The sequence below is a fragment of the Parambassis ranga genome, chromosome 13 (genome assembly GCF_900634625.1).
Source record: "Parambassis ranga chromosome 13, fParRan2.1, whole genome shotgun sequence".
Taxonomy (NCBI): domain Eukaryota; kingdom Metazoa; phylum Chordata; class Actinopteri; family Ambassidae; genus Parambassis; species Parambassis ranga.
The window spans coordinates 11,992,851-12,017,323 of NC_041033.1; the positions used below are offsets into that span (position 1 = coordinate 11,992,851).

Below are 24,473 nucleotides of genomic sequence, written 5' to 3' on the forward strand. Positions count from 1 at the left end.
CTTTTAGCAACATCCGTTCAGCATATTTACCTCCGGCATTAGCCGTTAATGGCTTTGTGCAAGCTATCAAAAACTGTGGCTAATTAAGTGCCACCATGACTGTGGTTATCTGACTCATAATGTAGGGGAAAGTAACCTAGTACTTTAACTTGTACTTGCCAATATTTATATTTTACTCATAGCTTGTTACTTTGCATTCACAAGTAATGTCAGTACAATAATAATCGTAATTATGTAATTTTATTAAACAGCTGATCACGCATTCCCATTTCTTCTATAATGACCATTGATTTAAAAAAGAAAGAGTTAATATTACGCCTATGTCCCACATCCATACCATATGTTTTAAAAAATGTATGCATGTCACTCACGTGCATTTATTGATTCTCTAAAGAGTTTGTTGTGCCCAGCCTGAGTTGTGTTATAATGTGTATCTTCCACACTAATAATACAGTGCAGTCTTGTCCTCTTCTTTCTTCTCTGCAGTGTTCTGCTCCCATTGCAGCACCACATCCCTCACAAAGTAATTTGTCATTCTGTTTGTTATCAAACTTTATGCTAGAATATGCAGGAATGTGTCTTCAATTATATGTCTTTGGTTTCAACCATCATGGAGGTGGTCTTATCCCACAGGTACGGTTATTACACATGATCTCTCCTTTTTATTTTCTGTCAATTTTCCTCCACACTTTCTTTGTCCTATGCTGTATTGCCTCCACACAGCCCTCCTTCCTTCTTATGTTATTTTCTTCTCAGCAGAAGCTGGATCTGATGGGAGCATGTCTGTATGTTTTTGTGTGTTGTCTTCTTGTAACAGCAGGAGGCACTGCTGCCCCTTAAATGACAGTAGGCTGTGTAACATACAGCAGAGGACTGCAGTATGTTACTGGGGCAGCAGGCCGGTTTCTTGATGCAGAGGGTGTATTAATTGTTAGAGGAAGCAAGCAGATCATGTTACAGGTCAGGGTGGATTATAATTTATTAAGATCAGAGCAGAGCTACAAAAACATTTAAAGACACAGACAGAGTGGGAAGAGGTGGTGGTAGTCTAATACTGTGGAAAATGTAAATAGTCTTCTAAATGGGACATTTTTTTATCACCTCAGCTCAAGCAGAAGCTTTAAACATGTGAAAAGAAAATGTTTTCCAAGTGCACTTTATTTGTGTATTTTGAAAGAATTTATTTCTGACTTCCTCCTGTTATCTGTGCTTGTGTACAGATACCGGTAGCCAGGTAAAAACCTCTGTTTTGTGAAGAACAAAGCAAGAAAATTTAAAACATCTGATCTGTAGAGAAAACTAGTACAGAAGCGTGAGTATCATTAAAATCCTTCGCCTAATTAAAACTCCGATTTTCGACAGTCCGGAAACGTCACCTTGCTCCGACACGTCATCGCGTATCCGTGATCCAGTACCAGGAAGTGCTATGCCGGAGAGGGTTTCTCCTTTGGTTTTGTTTTGACAATGATGGAAGAAGAAGAATTTGAATTTGCTGAAGATTTGGAGGCTATTTTGCATCTTACCCCGGAGGTGCAACTAGCCATTGAACAGGTAGCCGCTTCATCTCGTCACCATATTTGTCCATTTTTTAAAAATAAAAATAAAACGTTGTTGCTAGTCCTGCTAACACGGAGTCAGCTGTTAGCAGGCTAACCCACTCTGCAGACTCACTGGATGGGGGCTGTAGCTATAAAACGATCAACCCACAATGTTTACATCGTCTTGCGCAGAGGACAATTTGTCAGATAGTCAAACAAATCCACTATCCTTAGATTGGAATGATGCACGGCGTTGTTACATAGTGAGATTATGTGATAATTATAGTAGCGTATCGTGTGCAATTAGCTATACAAGACTTCATTTAGTAGGGTACGTCAGTCGGTTTACAGTTTGCCCTTGATTCAGAAATCATCATTCACACATTGGAGAATGTAACCACAGAGTGTTTGTGTGTTTGTGTTGAAGGTTTTCCCCAGCCAGGACCCACTTGACAGAGCAGACTTCAATGCTGTGGAATACATCAACACACTTTTCCCCACCGAGCAGGTACAGTGAACAATTCAATATAGAGGACCACTATTCTGTTCTGAGTATAACAAAAGATAAAGCTTATATGTTATTATATAGGTCTCACAGTAAGTCAAATAAATATGTGTGGAATAGGGTCACCTATTCATATAGGTACTGTTTAGTTTAAAAAACCCAAACTTATGTGTAGTCACTTCCATGGTGTAAGAGCCATTGAACATAATAGAATTATTATAAATAAATCTATAAAGGTAAGGATGAGTAATCAGTACTTTAATAAATGTGTGCAACAGTTTAATCATTTAAATACAGTATATGTGCATGTATCTTTGATCTCCATAAGGGGTCACTGTAACTCTATATTTTGTGCATATGTACAGTGGAAGGTTTCATATTTGAGCCTGTACTTTCATGCAGGTTTCTTCTATGTATAAAACATCAGGATGTGAGGAGGCACACCTGCTGCAGATGTGACACATGGATATATTGCAAGGGATGTGTGTAGTATGATACAGAGTTTTGCAAAAAGTGTAGACTACAGAGCAGAAACAATTTGAGTTGAAGACTCGATGAATGATAAGACTTGATAAATGTTGAAGACTTGATGAATGAGTGACAATTGCTTCATGTTTTCCTCAATTCATTTTCTTTGCCCCCCTCAGTCTTTGGCTAATATTGATGATGTCGTCAACAAAATCCGGCTGAAAATTCGGTGAGTTCGGTTCAGCTTAAAAGGTAAGTTTTTATTTCACACTCAATGAGACTTATGGATTATTTCTGTCACATTGACAGGCGTCTGGATGACAACATAAGAACGGTGGTAAGAGGCCAGACCAATGTAGGTCAGGATGGCAGGCAGGTAAGTTGGAATGGTTGAACAAATTGAATTTAGTGTGAATTAGTTTTTGTACAAATGTTAGGAGTATCTAGAGGTCAGAGAAGCATGTTTTGGACCAAAGAATCACTGTACACTGCTCCAGTTGTGAACTAATGTTAATTACAGAGATGGTGATTTCCCTGTTTATTCAACATAGGAACAGGAAAATGTTTACTTCTTCTATCACTCTTAAACTTTGAAAGTGATAGATTAAACTGTGTTGGAGAGGGGAGACAGAAACTTTCATCCTCCTCCTGAAAATGATGCCATTGGTTGTAACAAACCCAGAAAAGTGTGCTCCTCCCCCTCTCCTGCTCTTTCCTTTCTCCATATTGCTTCCATGGAAAAGGACAAGATGACTCAGATTCATTCCCGCAGCTCAAACTGCCTTTCTTTACGGAAAACAAGTCTGTAAAGTAGATTCCCGTGTGTAAATACTTTGATTTCTGAAAAACCCAGGCCTTTGAGTCTTTATCGTTCTTCTTGTGGGAACATGACAGCAAAGAGCAGCCCCTGCTGATTTAATCCAGGTCCTTCCTCCGTCAAGGAGTTGTGGCTGAAAGGGAACATGACACCTGATGGGTGAGGCGCGTGTGTTCTGACCAGCTGACATGATTAGGTGTGCATTGTCGTCAGGGTGTCTGGCCCGGTGGCCCTGTCTTTCCCAGTTAGCTACCGTTTGGTAGGGGAAACACTCTTAATCCCCTCCAGACCAATAACATTAAACAGTTACACACAATAATTTTAGTTTGTTTTTCCAACCCCACAGAACCTTTCCAACATTTCCAGAGGGAAAAAAAATCCCTTCTGCAGATGGAAAGACGGAGAGGTGTTCATTTCAAGAGGGCAACTGAAACATACAGACAGCCATAGAATAAAAGCAACAATCAGCAGTTTAGTCAATGAGCTGACTGAACTGCTGAACACAATCCCCAGGTTGAAACCCAAGATTGTAACATTTATGGAGCAGGATGGAGGGAGAAGGTCAGGAAGAGGGAGAATGTGGAGGAGGCCTGGGGAATGACTTCCCCTGGGTTTTTTTTCTTTAGGGTGTCAGGCTGTAATAGGCTTGCCGACTGAGACTGTGGAAATGTGACTGCCTCAGCGGTCAGACTTTAGCAGCCACTTCAGTGAAGCTATTTAGTGTTTAGATGGAGGCATGGCTGCACATGCAGTGTTCCTCCACAGCACCACTAGTGTATCTAATAGCAAGATGTGTCTTTTTTTTACTTTTGAAAAAAAATGTCTGCCTTTGCTTTCCATCCTGTACACCCTTTGTTAAACTGTTTACAGTCTGGTACAGTGATGGTTTTGGTGACTGGCAGGTCAATGTCCTTTATAGCATACTGCATGGCCATTGGAGTCTGAAGGAATGAGTGAATTGCAAACATGTAAAGTGGTTGCAGGGAACCACTAAGCATAAAATGCACCAATGCAGAGACCACTTATCGTTTATATACAGTGACTGCTATCTGGTCGTGATGTTCCAATGTGCTTTGTTGCCTGCCGGTTGTCATGGCAATGGGAATAATGCATGCACACCTGCTCAACTGTCAGCTGACTTTAATATTACAGAGTTAACAAAGAGGTTATTTTGTACTTATTCATTCATTCATTGCACTTATGTTGGTTTGAATCTATTTGTGGGAGTCTCAGTTGGAGAAGCTTGTTAACAAGACCAAACATTTGTTATCATTTACTGCCTGCCATTTGCATTCCTGTTAATTGATTGCCGTTCAGGTTTGTGCCATAATAAACTGCTGTGCACAGCGGTATACTCACATTCCATATGCAATCATGTTCTCTTATAGTGAGGCTGTGCTGCTTGCATGGTTTGTAACCTGGCATCTGTGTTTTCCTTTGGTCTGTGTGTGTGTACGTGTGTTTCTGCGCATGCATGTGCTTTTTTTCTTTTTCTTCTGTGAGCAGTCATTGCACAGACTAGGCCACAGTGTCGGTGGTCTTCCTATAGAATTCCCTTAATGTACATATTGATCTCCAGAAGGCTGTTCACAGCTTCTGTTAGTCTATGCTTTCTTGTGAGTCTTCTGCAAATGTCATAATTCACAGTTAGTGTCTCTGTTCTCTACATGTGTAATTACACAAAAAGACAGATCATTTTGAACATTCTATGAACCTGTGCTAAATTACTACTGACTTTTCAGTACAGATTTTTCATAATATGCTCTAACCTAATCTAACCTGCATATGTGAACTAGTACTGTATTGTTTGTGGCAGACTGCATTTCGCCCTTGATATTATTTGCTCTCTTGCTTGGCAGCAACAAAACATTTTAACACAAGCTGTGTTTTCTTGAACTATCTATTTCTCCCTAAATTCTCCTTGTGAATGTTTATATGAAGCGCTGTGCTCAGGCATGGTTCCAGCTGTTAAAATAGCACTGTTTAGTTGATCTGATTTATTTTATTTGGCCCAAAATCCTGAAGTACCATTTAATATGCCCTCTACTTCAGAAAGCCAGTGGTTAATCCTGCGCACATTGAAAGAGTGAAAAGAAGCTCCCAACATCTTCTCTAAAGTGTAATACATCCTATGTGTGCCGTAGAACATGTGCTGTTTATTGCATGTTGGGGATACACTGCTTTGTGCAGCATGTGCGTGTTTGTGTGAGTGCAGATAACATCTTTGGCATGGAGGCGCCTGCTGGGCAGTGGTCTCTCTCAGCTTTCCTCAAGGCTAAATACAGGAAATGAGTGCTAGGAAGCGAGCCAGATTGACTCAGCTGAGTCTGCATGAGCAATGATTGCAGCTTTGGAGGTTCAAGTCTCTTCTGCATGCACTTTGTTTGCTTAAGAACACCTCCAGGGAACCTCTTTAAAGATTCAATGGCACTCCCTTCCTCTCAACCCTCAGATCAAAGAGTAATTACTTAACCTGCCTTTTTAAAATTAATTCATCCAGTGTCCTGACAAGCAAAGGGGGGTTTTAAAGCATGAAAAGAAAGAAGGATGCATGAAAGATGGAGTCTCTGTCTGACCAAAACATGCATTTTTAATTAATTTAAAACTTTCAGGTTAAACAGTCCTCTGCAGCATTATGGGCTGGAAAGCTGATTGTTGTTACTGTATGACCTGATGATTTGGTACCATCTTGACTTCGACTTTGTCTCATCACACTGTCCCTGCTTTTTCACACCACTCAGGAAGGAAAATTAATCCTCTGCTGTCAGCACACACTGTATTTATGTGTATGTGTGTGTGTGCGGCACATGCACAGTTTTGTGTGTTTGCTAAGTCACCGTCCACTTGTTTCTGAGATGTGCTTGTGAAAGTGGTAAATTCCTTGCACAGCTGGTGCCGGCTGTTAGCATTCCTTGTGCGCATGTGTTGTGTGTGTGTGTGTGTGTGTGCATGCTTGTGTGTGAGACAGACTGACTGAGGACTGAGGAGTTGTGTCTGCCGTGCCGCCACTGCATCGGGCCAAATGAAGCCAATTACCCTGGCATCAGATGTCAGAGCAAAATCAAAGAGCAGCTGCCATGTCCGATGATGGGGAAATATTAGAATAGCACTTCAGCTATCTTACAATTGTAACTGTCTAATGTTATCTAATCTGGCCCAGCTTTATAGGCTGGTAAAACTGCTAATGATGTCATTAGCCTTTATAGTGACAGCTTCTATGGAGAGCCTAGCCTTATGGCCTGTGTGTCATCTTAAAACATATCAATGTCAGATATCTGGAGAGCTTGTCAGTTAGACACTTAATAAGTATGTTTGACTCCCATTCTAGAGCTGGGAATGGACATTACAGGATAAATTTCCATGTGGACTAAAGCCAGTGGTGAGACCAGATTAAAAAAAAAACAATATATATTCCTTGGAAATTTGACCCAGACAGCCACAACCACTAACTAACACAGAGATATCCAACACCTGTTTCTCACAACCAAACATGATTAGAAATAGTGCTTACCAAAAACAAACATAATATATTTATCTTGAGGATAAATAGCTTCTATTTTCTAGACTTTTTGAGAGTGTTGGGTTGAGGGGTTGTTACATAGTAGCTTAAGTGTGTTCTCTTTGTATGTTTAATACTGCTCTGTTTGTTTTGCACAGGCTTTAGAGGAGGCCCAGATTGCCATACAACAACTCTTTGGCAAAATCAAAGACATTAAGGACAAGGCAGAGAAGTCTGAACAAATGGTACGCATGCACACGCACACACACATAAAAGAGAGCCTTAGCACAAGAGAGAAGTGGGACAGTGGGGCGAGTTGTTTTAAAGTCACTGTAATGCACCTTCCATGTGTGTTTTGGTTACATAAAGCACAGTGAGAGTTACAGGAGGGCCAATGGCCTGGATGAGTATAGAAAGAATGGGTTAGGTTTCAGGGAAACATGGGGGTAGGAATTGTCAATCAGACCCTCCCTGAGGAAACATGAAGGAGAAATAGTTTCTCAAAGTAGCGGGTGTGCCGTTCATCTTGCTCTTATTTCTCATTATCCTATTACTTCATCCAATGCACCACTCACACTTCCTCTTTTCTCCCTCTGGGTTATTCATCTCACTTGTTCCTGCACAGGTCAAAGAGATTACAAGGGACATAAAGCAGCTGGACCATGCCAAGCGACACCTCACCACTTCCATCACCACCCTCAACCACCTGCATATGCTGGCAGGGGGTGTTGACTCTCTAGAGTGGGTATAACTGCATGTAATACAGTGTCAAATGTCAAGCTCATTTAATAAATGAAGTTGCATGTTCTGGGTGGCTGCTAACACATCATACAACGAATCAGCTTATAGATATCATTAAGATGCGTGTTCTTGTTCCAGAGCCATGACCAGAAAGAGGCAGTATGGTGAGGTGGCTAACCTCCTGCAGGGAGTCGTCAATGTGCTCGAACATTTCCACAAATATATGGGCATCCCCCAGATCAGACAGCTTTCTGAGAGGTAACCAATACATATACATCAGCACACACACATGTGTATAATTTTTTTATCTTCTTTTCTTTATTCAATAAGATGCCTTCCAAGATAACTTGAACACTGGAGTTAGTGTCTTGCTCACACTCATAGTAAGCAGCATGACTCTCCAGATCATTTGCAGAAGCTAGAGGTTGATCTTTCCTTATACCTGAAATATGCCAGGGCCCATTAGCCAAACTATGGAGGAGTAGTTATAGTTTTGGGTGTGGTATTTTGCATTGTATCCTGTTTATGAGGATATACACACATGCATACAGAATCCCACTCACACACACAGGGAAACACAGGAAGGAACCTTACTGAATAGGGTCGAGTTATGCCAGATTTCTTCCATTGTGAGAGAGAAGGGACACTTTTTCTGTGCATGTGTTTCTTTATGTTGTTCATGCTTGCAAGTATCAGCCATGTAACATGTTATTTGTTCAGTCTGAGATGTTTGTTCACTCTGGAGTTAGTGATGCCAATATCTGGATGTTGTCTTGGACTCATGCAGAGATTAACACACACAGACGTTCTTTGTTACATTGTTGTTTCTCACAGTTCTGACTCAATTTCCATTTTTACAAATATTTTCCAAGCACACCACAATCAGTTTGGGACACAATGATTGCCAGCTTGATATTCAGATTCAAAGTGCTGCTGATCCCTAAAAACAAAGAAGAGGATGACCTTCTGTTCTGTTTTGACTGAGGTGTGGTAGTTGGTGTTCATACCAAACAACAGCTGTGTGGAAGAAGTGACTTTGCAGGAGAAACGGATAAGAGGAGAGACAGGGATGGGAAAGATATGAAGGCAAAGCTGAAAGCCTGATGCATACAACCATATGAAACAGTGAAGGATTCAGCTAGTGATGCCCTTACATGGAGATAATATCTGAAGATTTCATTAGAGAGTACAGTGGGTTTAGAATGCACTGTTGTTTTTTGAAAGTCATATTTTAATTGTAGAATAATATTAATTTGGTATACTACTAATTCTGTTATAGCACAATAAACCTTCTACAGTGTTACAGGCTAATATTCACATTAGAGCTTTATAACAGTTTCCTTTTAACATTTCTCTGTTTAAATCACTGATTTTTTTATTAACCTTTTGTCCTGACAGTACTGTGAACCATGACTAAATGGAGTGAGTAAAGCTTTCCCCTTTGAACAAGTTTAACTTTGATTACATTTTAATAAGCCCTTTTCCCCTTCTCATCACTTTATGCTCATCCTGTGTTCAGTGGGGCCGCAGAGAGATCCAGTGGTGTGTATAGAGATATAGATATGTACATGTAGATAGAGCATAAAAATACGTAAAGCAGGGGACACGGTTTTGGTACTGGATGTTTACTGAGTAGCATTCTCATTGTTTTCTCAAGCAAGCTTTAGTTGAATATAAGCAAACAGTCTTTGTGTAATGTTCTGTCATACACTGAACAGGCATTCTCACGTTTGTCATATAAATATCTTAGTGGTTTCGGGTGCAATCTGCCTGGTTGTAGGACTTTTGTTTCTTACCTCCAACTCCATTCTCAAATCTGAAGTTGCTAGTTGGACTATAAATATGGATGGCACATGGAAGAGACACTGTTGGCCTGGATATTCATTATCTGTTATCCAGATATCTGCTGGCTACATTGGAAGTTCCAAAATATCACCATGGCTTCAGGAAGCCAAGTCATTTGATGATAGCTGATTGGATTCCGTGTAGTCAAGCAGACAGAAGTGGATAGTAATTAGTCAGTGAAGGCTATTTGCTCAGTTGGCATCAAAATGCGATGGTATCTCTACACTCTTTCTGTTTATTATGAATAATTGTCATGGCTTTGGGTGCTGTCCTTGGTTAACCTGCCTTCAGTGCCTTTTACACCGATGATTTTTGTTGTGGATATTGTGATATTTAACTAACCAAATTTTAAAATTGGCACTCATAAGTGCTCAGTGTGTTTCTGTTCAGCGACTGGAAAGTAACTAAATAAAGGATCTTTTAACTGGCTGTTAGCCACAGAGGCTAATAAGGCCAAACATTCAAGCCCTACAGGAGGTTTTAATCTGCTGTTTTTTGGAGATTTCCATTTGCAAATGCTTTTATTTGAATATGACACTTGACTGATTGAGGAATCAGCTGTTTCTGGATGTTTATCCTCTATAGAGTGAAGGCAGCACAGAGTGAGCTGGGGACTCAGATCCTGGCAGATTTTGAAGAGGCCTTCCCTTCTCAGGGCTCCAAGGTAAACATGTTATATAAAATCTGAATGTTCTTTGGTTGTTTACTGTGTCTTAACAAATGTATTCCTACTTTGATGTCCTTTCATGTCCCAATCCACACACACAGAGACCGGGTGGACCCAGTAATGTGCTGAGAGATGCCTGTCTGGTGGCGAATGTGCTCGACCCACGCATCAAACAGGAGATCATTAAAAAGTTTATCAGGCAGCACCTCTCAGAGTATCTGGTCCTGTTCCAGGAAAACCAAGATGTGAGTTAAAACTGGAAAAAAAATCAGCTCCATATTAAGCAGGTTGTTAATATTATCTAATTAAAAAGTGTGAAATCTGTATAGTAAGTAGCATCCTGCCCTGCCTCACAGGTTGCCTGGCTAGACAAGATTGATCGCCGCTATGCCTGGATCAAGCGACAACTGTTAGATTATGAAGAAAAATATGGACGTATGTTTCCTGAAGAGTGGTGCATGACAGAGCGTATCGCTGTGGAGTTCTGCCACATCACCAGGTGAAGTGCATGTGGGATAAAAGCCCATCAAGAGTCAAGTATTTTGTATATAATTTGCCAAAATAATGATGACTATTATATTATTGCATTGGATATACTCTGAAAGAAAGGGAAAAAAGAACACTGAATTAAATGAACCAGGCAGAAATTGGAAAATTGGCTGTTTGGACGTCGGGTTTTGTTATGATGAGGTTTTGTTGTGGGAGTTACTTTCTGTCCAGTTGACGTAGGTGGCCTATATGAGCAGTGACCTTCAACTACACGAGAGAAAAATTACAAATATAAAATTGGATTGAATTGTAGTAGACATGCTGTTGCATAGAATCAGTGTAAGGATGTAATTATGGACTAATAAGCATGATTGGAAACTTTTTTGAATATTACAGGTGTGCATACATTGACATTATATCTGTGTTTTGTGTGTGTGTTCCAAAGGGTGGAGCTTGCCAAAGTGATGAGAACACGTGCTAAAGAGATTGAGGTGAAGCTGCTTCTGTTTGCCATTCAGAGGACCACAAACTTCGAGGGTTTACTGGCCAAGCGTTTCTCAGGATGCACCTTGACGGACGCACCTGGAGTGAGAAAAGCTCACACACAGTAACACAATACATGTCTAAAAATACAGGTCTGCTGGTCACCAAATACTTCATATTCCTCCAGATGAAAAACTTAAATGAGGAAGATTGGATTTACAGATCAGAAATGCACTAACAATTATGTCATTATTGCTTTCTTTAAAGGTCTGTGAAGGTTTATAAAATATAAATCTTCACCACGTGAACATTCTTAATCCACGTCATACTGGTGTGTCAGCAGTGTGAAAGTGATACACACAGAATGGGCATGATTAGTTTTGTTGGAGCCAACTAGGCCAACCTTGTACAGAACTGAGAATATTTAGGCAAGACAGAGGCCCTTTTGTCTCCAGTTCAATTTACACCCATGCCTGTTGGGTTCTGTAATTCAATCAGGGATTTGGTTGAGTGGAATTTTATAATTGGAGGTGCAGTTTCATCAGAGCCTTGCATGAAATGGTCTACAGAGACACAGGATGAGGAGCTGGGATTTCAACTTAAACAACACTAGATGAAGTGATTTCATTATTATTTAATTATTGGCATAATTTGCACTGATACTTAATCATTATGAAGTGCACTAAAGTTGCACTGGGTTTTTTGTTTGTACAGCAAAAGAGGCCAGAAAGCCCCTTAGACACAACTAACCCTTTTCTAGAGGATGAACCAGGAGAGGATGTGGGCACAGAAAAAGACGAAGATCTTGCTAAGGTGAGCTAACCTGGACTGACTTTATCTGGGTTTTTGCACAGTTTGAAGAGAGCTGTCAGATGTTGCTTACTGATGTCACCACTCGCCCCTGTTACCTCTTTCAGCCCAGGAAACCCAAAGCTCCAGACAACCCTTTCCACGGCCTTGTCTCCAAGTGCTTTGAACCGCATCTATATGTCTACATAGAATCCCAAGACAAGTGAGTAAGGCACACTCATAGAAGCAGAGAAGATCAAATTGGGTTGTGGTATACAGACCCAGAATTAGGAGCAGGTTGTATGTAAAGCTGGCACATAAATGCTTTTTCCACTGCCTGCTCATCAATCAGACCCCCCTCCTCCTATTCTACTCCATTGCCTCTTCTGTCTTTCCATCCCTTGTTCCTGTATATGCCTCCTCCTTCTCCACTGTGGCAGAAATGTTTCCCATTAGCCGCACAACCACAGACACTGAGAGAAAAAGAGAGGGAGGTTAAAGAAGTGCTGCCACAGCAGATCTGCCTATTTTCTTTCCCACCTCCTTCCGTGTTTTTTCTTTCTTTAGTCTGCTTTTGTGTAATTTATGTTCCTTTCTTTCATTTTAGTCTCCTTTTTGTTTATTCATTTATATCCCTCTGATTCTTTGTTGCTTTTGGTGTTATTTTACCACCATCAATCACTTCGCCATCAGTCCCTCCCCTCCCCCAGTGTTAGTGGTGCTCCTGAAACTGAACACAGTTCTGGGATTACTGTGCTTGTATGTAGCCCCTGGGTCTTGGCTCTTTGGAGCGTTAAATGCTGTTTGTCTGTCCAAGGGGACAGGACTGACCTATTCTGCAGCCACAACCTCATTTCAGTTCAATCCAAAGGCCTTAAACAGGCAACAGCCAAATCAGTGTGTCCCCAGTGGGACATAGCAGGAGAGAACAGTGGCCTGCTTGTTTTGTCCTTGGCTTTAGTTCCTTGATTCAGTTGGGTTGAGCCACATTAACTGGCTGCGGACCTGTTGACTGCAGTACTGAGGAGTTTTGAATATTGTCCCCTACTTATCCAACTGGCTTTCTGCCTGTTTGCTTGTTATTTAATAATTTTATTTACATTACAATTAGGGATCAATCATATGTTTATAATGTTTTTTATTTGATCCATTTCATTTGTTACATGTGCATCTAATCCAACCACCCATGTGTGTGTGCTGTGTGTGTGAACCTCTGTGGGTTTGGCTGTACCTTTTTTTGGGTCTCTGCAGGAACTTGGGTGAACTGATTGACCGGTTTGTGGCTGATTTCCGAGCACAAGGCCCACCCAAGGCAGGCACAGATGAAGGTGGAGCAGTGCTGCCTAGCTGTGCTGACCTCTTTGTCTATTACAAGAAGTGTATGGTGCAGTGCTCCCAACTAAGTACCGGAGAACCAATGATCGCCCTCACAACCATCTTCCAGAAATTCCTCAGAGAGTACGCGTGGAAGATCCTCTCTGGCAACCTGCCTAAGTAAGACTCCACTCTGATGTACCTTACACTCTTAGCATGCAACTAAGGATGCTTTGTGACAGGCAAAAACCTCATCTTCCTTCTTAAAACACAAATTATAACTTAAGTTAAACTTTCGACTCCTTCTAAGCTTTGACATGGACAGATGATATTAAAGTCTAGCACGCTTATTTGTAACAAATAGATTGAAACCATCAACTGCCTGAAAATTATATTTTATGAAAGTATTCTGTATATTTAAGGTCCAGCATTTTGAGATTTACCACTTCAGAATAACAACAATTATGGCATGGGGCTGAGTGCCACAGACTGAACCTAAAAGATAGTGAGAGATGGACTAATACACTTTGATATTGTTACCAACATGTATTAGTAATAATACCACAAAAGGACAGTTAGAAGTAAGCATATCATTTCAGATATTTGTGTTTACCGTATTTTGTTTATTTCAAAGTAAACACAATCTGGGATCAACCTTTTTACAAACAGACATGTCATGCCCGTGTTTGTTCATACTTTTGGAATGGTGCTGGGGCTGTATAGTAGTTTAGTTTAAAACCAACATCTCCAGTCTGCACTGCATTTGATGGATTGAGATGGCATGCCACGAGTGATCTGGAGCTGGTTATGTTGCGGCAAAGCCCAATATGCTACCAGCAAAAACATCTCTGGCTCATTGGCCACATTAGAAATCTTCACTGGCTGTGGTGTACACACGCACACACACACAGGGTGTGTTCTGTTTTTCTTTTTCAGATATGCATACTAATTAAACACTTGCATTTGCTGACTAACTTATACCATATTCTGAGCCATATACAGATACACTCTTTGGGTACAATTACAAACAAATACAGTTCAGACACCCGACCAGTGTCGTGTGCTGTGAATGTGTTTTGCGAGGGTTTGAAGGGGGCCCTCGAAAGGAGCTTTGAACTACGTTGTGGTTTTACCCACATGTCTCTGTTATGACGTTTATTAATGACTGGACTGCCAATGAAGGCCCAGCATCTCTACATTTGCATCTGCTTGTAGTTATGCCCATTGTGTTACTAAAAATTGCCTTCTTTACCTGTGGTTTTAAGAGTTTTTAGAGCTCAGTAACAAAGGGGAGCAGATAACCTCTAGCACTACATGTAAATATATGGGACTATCACTGGTGGGACTATTATTTGTCATCTTTGTTGCATTGAACTAATAATCTGTGTCTTTGTTTCCTCATTCTTTTTTTTGCTGTACTGTTTCTCTCCAGATCCAACAGTAACAGTGGCGGTCTTACCATCAGCAGTCTGCTGAAGGAAAAAGAAGGCTCTGAAGCAGCGAAGTTCACTGTTGACGAGCTCTGTTTGATCTGTAGCATTCTTAGCACTGCAGAGTACTGTCTGGCTACCACACAACAGGCACATATACAAACCTACTTAACATAAAACTTCTGCTTTTTATTGACTTATATTTTATGTGTGTTCATATTTCTGTTTGCATGTGTTTCAGTTGGAAGAGAAGTTGAAGGAGAAAGTAGACAAAGTCTTGGTGGAGAGAATCAATTTGACTGGGGAGATGGATACGTTTAGCACGTAAGTGACAAATGTAGACCAGCAGTTTTTTTTTCCTTATAAAAAAGAACATACCTTCAATTATTTTATTGGCTCATTTCAATTATATCCATTTGTGTTTTTACAGTGTGATCTCAAACAGTATCCAGCTGCTTGTTCAAGATCTCGATGCTGCCTGTGATCCTGCTCTTACTGCTATGAGCAAAGTAAAACACAGCGACCATTTTTATAGTTAAAATTAACATCATCACATTTCTGTTATTGTCAAAAATAGGAAATTACTGTTATGCTGCTTTTCTGCTGTTTTTGTTTATGTCAATTTGCACTAATCATCATCTTAAAAAAAACCTCAAATGTGTGTTTTAATGTGCGATGCATTTTAAGGGATTAACACCTAAAGCGCTCTCTGGCCTTTATCTCTTCCCCTCAGATGCCGTGGCAGAGCGTGGAGCATGTTGGTGACCAGAGTCCCTATGTGACTTCAATTATTATGCACATTAAACAAAATGTGCCCGTCATCAGAGACAATCTGGCCTCCACGCGCAAATACTTCACCCAATTCTGCATAAAGTTTACAAAGTACGGCACATGCATCCATTCTCATCTGTAAAACGCATCTAAAGGCTCCTAATATTGATACATTTTTTTCTTCCTTTAGTTCATTCATTCCTAAATTCATCAACCACCTGTTCAGATGTAAGCCTATCAGCATGGTGGGAGCAGAGCAGGCAAGTGTAATTTAATCTGTTGTAAAGGTGCAATTTGAACCTCATTTATTCATTTTTTACTTGTTAATCAAAGTAATTATTAACAAGTTAGAATTATTGACTCACTCTCACTTGTGTTAATACTTACCTGACTGTGCTTCTTGTGTAATCGCACCAGCTCCTCCTCGACACTCACTCTCTGAAGACAGTCCTGCTGGATCTGCCCTCCATAGGCTCCCAGGTGCTCCGCAAGGCACCTGCAAGCTACACCAAGATAGTGGTGAAAGGCATGACGCGTGCAGAGATGATACTCAAGGTAAGGAATCTATTCAGACACTGAAAAATAACCCAGCCTGTCCTTTGATGAAGGTTGGAAAAACACTCAAACTAGCTTCATTTAAACTGTTTACCCTTTGTGTATAAACTCAGCATGAGCTTTAACTGACGGATTTGAAAGAGAACTTGAGTTTTACAGTAAATATAAGGCAGGTGAAGTTAAACACTGTATCGGTGTTACTCCATCTTTATGGCACACTTGAGTTTTTATGATATTTAGCTTGGGTGGCTAAGTTTAAGCTTAATTTCTACAGTCAGAGCTTTAGGTTCTGACCTTTAAAGGCTTGGAACTTTAGATAGACCTTTAAGTGCAGTCTGAATGGGTTTTCTTTCTTCTTGTCGTATAGCAGATTTGATGTCGAAGTTTCAACATGTCAAACACAAGCTTTGGAGCTGACGCTAACACTTAAATGTGAATAGTCTGGCACAACCTGCAGCTAACTGCTTTTCCGCTGATTTTGGTTCTGTCTTAAGGAGCAACAATAGACTGAACAAACATTTGTCCCGTGAGTGTTTGTGGTTGGACTGGCGAGCCAGCTTTAAATGTTTGTCTTGAGTCACTTGAGCAGATTATCTACTTAGAGTTTATTTTGGCCTGAATAACCCTTTAATTGTGTCTTTAACCCCACTCACAATAGCACTTTATGAGCATGTTTCCACACAACAGCCCATCTCACAAGAGAAAATAGGAAAATCGGAATGGGACTCATGCACTGCTGTTTTAATGAGTGAGAAACATGCCAGCATAAGACACATGCACACACACACACAGACACATTTTTAACAGAGTCTAGTGGTTGACCTTGAGCTAGTGGAAAGGTGTGAGTGAGTAAATAAGTAGATAATCATGAGTATACTCACAAACACACAGCCACACACACATGCAGAATGCCATGTTGTGTAAGGGGATGTTTAGTGAGGAGAGCAATCACAGGAGTTGGCCCTTCTATCAGAATTACCTTAATGGACTCTGGAGGACACTGGTATGTGGCTGTCATAGATTAACCCCACCCTAATTAACTGTCCCTGGAGTGTACAGAATTGGAGCCAGTACATGCCTGACTGTCCCTTGATTTCCCTGGGACTCCCAGGAGGACCTGCTTCCTTCCTGAAGTTGGATTGTCTTGATGCTGTGACCTGATCTAATCATGCAACAGCAGCTCTGCTTTCACTGCCTGAAAATAGTTTTGATTTATGGCATTTTATTGTGACCACTTTGACTCCCCGTCTTAGATTCAGGCCTTCAGGCACACCAACTTGTTGTGTCTCAAACACCGACTGTCTAGCGAACCCTTCTCACTATTTCATATTTGATTGTCTGGTCTGTCTGTCTTCTGCTGGGATGCACTCTGTTCCATGTGGCCTGTGTAAAGCCTGTCTTTGTCCCCTGGAGAAAAAAAAGAGAGCTCTAAATGTATATACATATATTTCCCCTCATCTGCCATACATTAAGGAGGCTTTCACATTATAGAATTATATGAATGCATTCACATCAGCTTACTGATGTCTGCTTTCTCTGAATCAAGACTGCCAGCGGGCCCCCTCAGCTGGAATGTGATCTATATGGCTTCCAAGCAACTTTTAAAGACGCAGCTGACATTCTGTGAAGGCCTTTGATTGATTCACATGCATTACTGTGACAGCAAAGGACAAAAATAATCATTGTGGAGGCTAGAAATCTGAAACCATGCGAAATATCAAAACGCGGGTACTAAAGAGAAGTAGAAGAAAATTCTCAAGCACAATATAACAACAATTAAATAGACTACATACAGAAAAAGGGTATAATCGACCATTACATTTCAGCCTGAGTGGAAAAAAACAGCCTGGAAGGATGAGTTCTCTGTATTGCATCAAATTAAAAGGAACTGCTGTTTAGAAGGAGCCACACAAAGATTTCTTCTGTGACCATTTTTGGCTGTGGAGGGAGAGTAAAGAGAAGCTTTTGTAGTGCGGCCAGCATTTTAGCCATCGACTTGGTGTAACATCAAGGTTCCTCGCAGGTAATTGCTTCCACCTTGGGCTGGGACTGAAGCTTCTGAAAGACAAACCCATTGAAAGAAGGTCAATACAAAAAATTCCATTGCCTAGTTTTAAGTTACACTCAGTGATGCTGTGGCTTGAAATCAAATCTGGTTTACCCCCACAGAGAAACTGCAATTCAGTGGGAGAGTTGAAGGAGCATTCTCAAATATTTGAAGCTTTCTTTGAGAGTCACAACCTATTTCAATTAAGTGCAGTGTTAGTTCTTTAGTCCTGCAGACTTAATATTTAAATTGTCCACTGTGAGTTGGTCATCATGTTCACTCATACGCAATGGCCTGGCTCTTTTTATTGCTGTATGATTAAGCACTAAAAATAAGCATTTTCTGAAGTCAGTGTATCTGGTAAATAAGTTCATATGTACACAGGCAGCATCACCTTTTGTCTTTTTAAAACAGCAGGACAAGCTGTGAATAACACCGGTGTATTATCACCTCATAAAGTTAATGGTAATGGGTTAACAATTCACATCTAGCCTAAGTGGAACAACATTATCATTTATGCAGTTACGTGAAGTTTGGTGTGTTTTTGGAAATGTTGATGATGTCCATGTAACTCCTACAGAAAATAGGCTTCACTGCTTGGTGAAGAGAAGAGGGTTAGTGTTCAACAGCTATTCAACAGTTTGTTTTTCATGAATATTGTTGTAATTTATTATTATTTTGATTATTGTCTCAGATGTCACAGATTCTCATTTCTAGAGTGATATTGGCTACACTAAAAACCAGTTAGCACAATCAACTGCACATAAGAGCAACAAGCGTTACCTTTTAACACAGTTATGCAGGCCGTGAACAGTGCATGCATGCATCTGATTCCTCAGAAACAATGGCAGTTGGATTTTCTGTGCATTACACTGATTTAGCTATTGGAATTGCATTGTTACATATTTATATTTCTAAAAAAAAACATCCTGAATGCAGAAGTGGATCGTTACCTGATAACTGATAATAATAATGTACACTTAGTTGCATTACACAGGTCATTCTCAGTGTAAAGATATTATTTATGTAATTTAATTGTACAATTCGGGGCATTGTTGTGCTTCAAAGGTGGCACAGCAGTACACGGTGCCAAGACAACTTCACAGCTCTGACTGTGAAACATCGGCGCGTCCTCTAAAAGCGCACACTGAAGCTTTGTTGGTTTGTTTGGGAACAAGCAAATGCAGAGTAAGCATTATAGCGTGATCTCCATGTAACGGGGGCTACTGTGATTTATAGCTTCCGCTAAATAGCTCTTAAATCTCTGTTTAGCTGTCCCAGTACCTGCTTTGAGTGTTTCAGATTTTGGCTGTCTGTTCCGTGAACTGCTCAGTTGTGTTCAAAGCACATAGGATTCTTTCTGTCTGTCTGAGACGGCCTTTCCTGGCCGGTACAATGCCTGTGAGACGTGGCTGTTTTCCACACTCTCCCAGCCCAGCCTGCTGCTGTAGCTACAGCTCTCTTTCCCACTTCAGAAGTTGGGGAGTATTTTTAAAGGTACCCCCCCCCCCAATACCCCCCATACCCACCCTTGTGCAGCCTGCATGCTGTATGCCCCCCCCCTCCATTTCTCGCACTTTCCCTTTTTATGCCCGTTTTCATTCTTAACTCCCTCTCCCCCTTTCTCCCCCCTTTTTTATACAAGGTCCCCACAGGCCTTTCCCTTGGCCTGGCTCAAGGACAGTTGCTAAGTAAATCACTCAGTCAGCAGCGCTAGTAAGAAAGCAAAGAATTCCACACAATCCTGAGCCTTTCATGCCTGCTCTTCCCTTTCTGTCTCCTCCACACCCACAGTCCCTGAGCAGCTCTTCCTCTCATGTATTTTACTTTGAGTTAAAAAAGAGATTATGCTTGAAAGGAGTGATCAGAAGAGGATGATAGGAGAAACATTTTGTGAGTCTGTGTGGACCAGTGTATGCATGAGATGGGAAGTGGGGCGGGTGGAGGGGTCTGTCAGCCATGTGTTTGGTCTGCCTTCTTTATAGCGGCTTCAAAAACTGCTATCCAATCCACGTTTTCCACCCAGACTCCAGTGTTGGAAAAAATCAACCAGGAGAATTCAATCCAGAAAGTCTTGTGCCCCATTAAACTTTTTGCCTGTTCTTGACTAATGCTGATTTTTGCCCAGGCTCATTATACCCCCCGAAACAATTACGGGTGAAACTAATTCTTGCCCACTCGTGCGTGGAATAATTGGTGTGTAAAAGGATGAAAAGTCTGAACAGTGGGCACCTAAATATAGAATCATAGTCTCCACTGTTTGTTGCTAGAAGTACTCGGTTCTGTCAGTCGTAGCCCCCCCTCCGCTCCCTCATTTGGGCCATAGCTGCTCCATGTGGGATCATTTAAAGATCTCTTGGGTCGTCCCATGATGGTTCACAGGAAAGTGGTGGTGAGGCTGGAACTAACATTAAACTTTTCCGCAGGTGGTGATGGCCCCACATGAACCACCGGTGGTGTTTGTTGATAACTACATCAAGCTCCTGGCTGATGGCAATCCTGAGACCTTCCAGAAGATTCTGGATATGAAGGTAGGTTATCTTAGGTTAGAGCCATGTTTCTGTTAATGTTGTATTGCATCTTCCTGTTGTCTTGTGTACTTACCACTTTGTGCTGTGTGTGCAGGGTTTGAAGCGCAGTGAGCAGAGCAGCATGCTGGAGCTCTTCAGGCAGAGGTTACCTACTCCACCATCTGGGGCCGACGGCGGCCCCTCTCTGTCCTTCAGTACGCCCACCCCCGAGCAAGAGTCGTCTCGCATCCGGAAACTAGAGAAACTCATCAAGAAGAGACTGTGAGCTGACACACTCTGGGAGTGTGGGCTGGAACAGCCTTTAACTCTCATGCAGTTACTCATCTCAGAGACTCCATTGTGCTCCATGTGGTTAATGTGGAGGATTACAGAAAGAGTTGACTGATAACATAAAGCCAAGCCAGGGCTGGATTGTGAAGAAACTTCCTCAACTCTTCATTGCCGTTGTTACATACAATGCTTGATGTACTTATGTAATTTTCCGCCTTTTGATGACACTAATGTCTGTTTCATAACATTGCTTGCATTCTATTTGCACTCAGAAGACTCTGATTAGTGAGAGCCTGGCTGCTTCTCTGTGACACCTAACCCTGATTATTGTCAGTCTGATATTAATTAAAGTTGATGTTTTCTGAGTACAATTAAAGCAACATTTAGTGTGGGAATGACGGGTTGAAACCTGTGTGCATCTTTGCCATTCATTAAAGGGAATTTAGCATTGTGTCCCCAGTGGCCCCTCAGGGACCCAAACAGGGTCGTGGGTCCTCTGCACTGTACCTGCAACATAATACATAGACCCCTTTGCTTTACGTCAGTTGGATGTGGTTTACAATTTAACTTTAATCCTTAAACACTGGAAAAGAGAAGAAAATCATCCGGCAACGTATTGTCTTTTCTTTTGATACTAGTCCCTCTAGCTTCAGCTAGATCAGATAATTAACTGCATTAATACCTGATATGCCTCTCTCCCCTGCTATTATCTGAATTACATTCTTCACGGGCAACACTATTGAAACCTTGCCCCAGACTTTCCTCTTTGCTCCATCAGAAGGGTGTGTGCTGTTTCACTTTGCACATTTTTTGCACAATACCAGGAAAACATATCAACCTTATTTTACCAGGGTCCAATTTGAATGAGGGTCTGGAAAAGTTCCCATGACTGGCTTGGTCTCTGGTTGCTGTGTATCGTCCAACCAATCAGGAGCCAATAAAAGCGCTGAAAGGCGTTTCCTTTCCTGTGTTTATGGATCTGAAAGCCCCCTTTGAAGAGAGAGGAGTTTGAAGAGGAGCCGCGGGCAGCAGGAGCCTCTCAGTGTTCCTCTGTGTGGCTTAGAAGTCAGTTGGCTTCTTCTTATCTCTTTAGTCACGTTCAGTGAGCGAGGTGCTTTTTGCATTTTATGTCAATGTAAAGAACAACCAACGGTGTGGCGTTCAGGGAACCGAGTTGCTGCCTGCTTGATGGTCTTTGCAGCGTGCAGCTGTGCATGCTGTCCGGGCTGCAGTCACACCGGGGGAACAAAGTAATACTAAAAAAAAAAACAAGGAACTACAAGCTGGAAGTGTTTCTTCTGTTGTAACCTGCGCCTCACTTGCTGGAGTTTTGCAACTTTTTAACTAGAAATGGTTGGCAGGTTGAACTTGCCAAATGTATGCGACGAAGATCCTCTGGATATGAGCTGCAGGGCTGATCGAGGACTTGATAGCCCGGACTCGGGTTTACCCCCGAGTCCGAGCCCCAGTGCATGGCTGCTGCCCGTGTGTGCGGATAAAGCCGGTGGTGTGAGCCCGGTGTCTGAAGACGAAGGAAGGGGCTCTCTGGTAGGTAGCGCCGCTCTGCATCGTTACTGGGAAGTCAAGAGGGAATGTTGCTGTTTCTCTTTCAAAGTAAAAGCTTAGTTTTGTCTGTATATGTTACCACTAATCACAGGAAGTTGGCTCAGGCAGACTCACTGACCCACTCCTGTTCTTTGTATGCAATAATACTTGATACAGTTTCATACACACTCTGGCAAACTAAAGAAAGTGAGTGAATTCATCACTAGACTTTACCCATGAAGACTTCCAGCTCTTATTCTATTGTTGCTTTGCAGGTTCCAGTTCTACCTGCTGGATCTTTCCCACAGCTACACCCGCTGTCCTTTGGGGAAGGAATAGCACTTGACCCATTACCACCAAAGGAAATGAGGTGGGTTCAATTTGCTATAACACCTGCAGACAGGAGAACGGTGGTCTTAAACATTCTAGTGTGGTCGTGCATCTCTGTGTTTTTCTCACATCTATCTCACTGTCCCTTTACCACAGATACACCTCATCTGTGCACTATGACTCGGACCGCCACTTCATCCAGGATGTGTCCCTGCAGCCTCTGGGCCAGGGCCTTGAACACTGCCAGCAGACCGTCATGGCCATCTCCCACAGCACCTGGCGCCACTACAAGACACAGCTGGACTTTCAGCCTCGCCATCGTCCCCAACGCTTCAAGAGCACCACCATCATCTACCCCAAGAAGACCAGCACCGTCTACACAACAGAGCTGAGCTACGACTGCCGTCGGCTATCCAGGCGTTTCCTCTCCAGCGTGGAGCTGGAGGCTGCAGGCCGTAGAAAGATACCTCAGTGAGGAGCAAAGGCACGAGGGACATGCCATGGCAGTTCATTGGCATGGACCCTGTATTGGTGCTTCCTGATGGCTGGCTGGCTGCCACTGACCTGCTGTGTTGTCTCATTACAGTTTTTTTTTCAAAACCTTAACCACACAAGCTGTGCATCTGTGTTGTGATGATGTTACACAAAGCTAAGATGGAAGGATGCCTTCAACTCCAAGTCTTGATATGTTTATATCCCTTCTGACATGGGTTTTTTTTAGCATTAAATGCTTCAAATTGTAGCTTTTTGAAAATATTTCCAGATCACATTTGATTTGTTTATACTGCCTGTAGCTCTCACTGATATGGACCAATATGGGGAAAATACTAATTTGCCTCAAGCAAACTCTCCTAATGTTACGTCCAGTTGGTTCAGAGACTGATTTTTACATTGTTGTAGTGGAGAGGCAGGCCATCTGATTTAATCAGAGAGTTCATTACCTATAACGTGCTTCTAGAGTTTGGATTGATGCTAAGAAATCACTCACTTATCCACACTTTACAAAGTTTGTGTTGAAGATTCACTTTTGTTTTCCACCACAGGGTATTGTTTTGTGCACACCACAGCACACAAGCTAAGCTCCTCACAAGCCTTTTCTTTAGCCACTGTTTACAGTTAATGTTGTGTTACGTAAAAGGGAATTTTTCTGTTCGTGGTGGTGTGTTTAAGCTTACACAAACTGAGTAGGTAGTGTAGATGGATAATAAGTGTGGCGTTTTGAAAAGTGGATAGTTTGTCGATATCGCTCACTGGTTTACTAAATAAAATAACAAGCTGCATTCCACAGCTAGAACTTTTACCTGGTTTGAAATTGTATTTATTCTGTTTATTAAGTTTCTGGATTTGGAGATTATATCATTAACAAGCCTCTCTCCACAGTTGTGGTAAGGGATGTGTTTTGATGACCTATCTGTTGATGCTTCTTTTTGATATTAGTCACTTATCAGTGCCAGTTTGAAATAAAGTGATTTTAGTTGCAGTATTGTGTGTTTCAGACTGTCCCTCTTACCTACAGTAGACAGATCCTTGTTATTATTTTTGGTCTTCTCTTACAGAAGTAATGTTCATACATTTTGTATTTTTTTTCCACTCCACCCTCAAAAGTTAGTTTGCATGCACAACCACACAAGAATTGCTTTAATGATTGTGCAGCAGTAATGCCCCCTCGTGGCCACAGTGGAAATGTGCAATATATATATATATATATATATATATTCGTTCAACAGCAAGATACAGAGGATCTTCGGAGTGAAGCTTCTCACCGAGGGTGTTCTCACAAACACTGGGATAAATGATAAGAAATAAATTCTTATTGCACAATCTGAACGCTTTACGATT

The 24,473-nt window shown here is 41.5% G+C and overlaps 2 protein-coding genes across 2 annotated transcripts; both read left to right on the forward strand.

Annotated features, from left to right (window-relative positions):
• Positions 1-1,419: 1,419 nt before the first annotated feature.
• On the forward strand, positions 1,420-21,167 carry vps53 (VPS53 subunit of GARP complex). Its single transcript, XM_028419899.1, has 22 exons — positions 1,420-1,551; positions 1,966-2,046; positions 2,691-2,740; positions 2,821-2,887; positions 6,986-7,072; positions 7,453-7,568; positions 7,707-7,826; positions 9,999-10,077; positions 10,182-10,325; positions 10,437-10,579; positions 11,015-11,156; positions 11,767-11,865; positions 11,970-12,064; positions 13,093-13,335; positions 14,588-14,735; positions 14,827-14,909; positions 15,016-15,094; positions 15,319-15,467; positions 15,547-15,616; positions 15,774-15,911; positions 20,385-20,489; positions 20,584-21,167. The coding sequence occupies exons 1-22, from the start codon at positions 1,465-1,467 to the stop codon at positions 20,752-20,754; spliced, it is 2,496 nt and encodes an 831-aa protein (XP_028275700.1). The 5' UTR covers positions 1,420-1,464; the 3' UTR covers positions 20,755-21,167.
• Positions 21,168-21,743: 576 nt separating this feature from the next.
• Positions 21,744-24,117, forward strand: rflnb (refilin B). Its single transcript, XM_028419750.1, has 3 exons — positions 21,744-22,307; positions 22,580-22,674; positions 22,791-24,117. The coding sequence occupies exons 1-3, from the start codon at positions 22,110-22,112 to the stop codon at positions 23,107-23,109; spliced, it is 612 nt and encodes a 203-aa protein (XP_028275551.1). The 5' UTR covers positions 21,744-22,109; the 3' UTR covers positions 23,110-24,117.
• The last annotated feature ends 356 nt before the right edge of the window (positions 24,118-24,473 follow it).

What these genes read in the sequence shown, in the direction of transcription:
- vps53 (XM_028419899.1), top strand. Translation starts at nt 1,465, where the DNA reads ATGATGGAAGAAGAAGAATTTGAATTTGCTGAAGATTTGGAGGCTATT. An exon ending in TACATAGAATCCCAAGACAA is followed by an intron (nt 12,065 to 13,092) that starts GTGAGTAAGGCA and finishes GGGTCTCTGCAG; the next exon opens with GAACTTGGGTGAACTGATTG. An exon ending in TTCTGCATAAAGTTTACAAA is followed by an intron (nt 15,468 to 15,546) that starts GTACGGCACATG and finishes TTCTTCCTTTAG; the next exon opens with TTCATTCATTCCTAAATTCA.
- rflnb (XM_028419750.1), top strand. Translation starts at nt 22,110, where the DNA reads ATGGTTGGCAGGTTGAACTTGCCAAATGTATGCGACGAAGATCCTCTG. An exon ending in ACGAAGGAAGGGGCTCTCTG is followed by an intron (nt 22,308 to 22,579) that starts GTAGGTAGCGCC and finishes GTTGCTTTGCAG; the next exon opens with GTTCCAGTTCTACCTGCTGG. An exon ending in TTACCACCAAAGGAAATGAG is followed by an intron (nt 22,675 to 22,790) that starts GTGGGTTCAATT and finishes CCTTTACCACAG; the next exon opens with ATACACCTCATCTGTGCACT.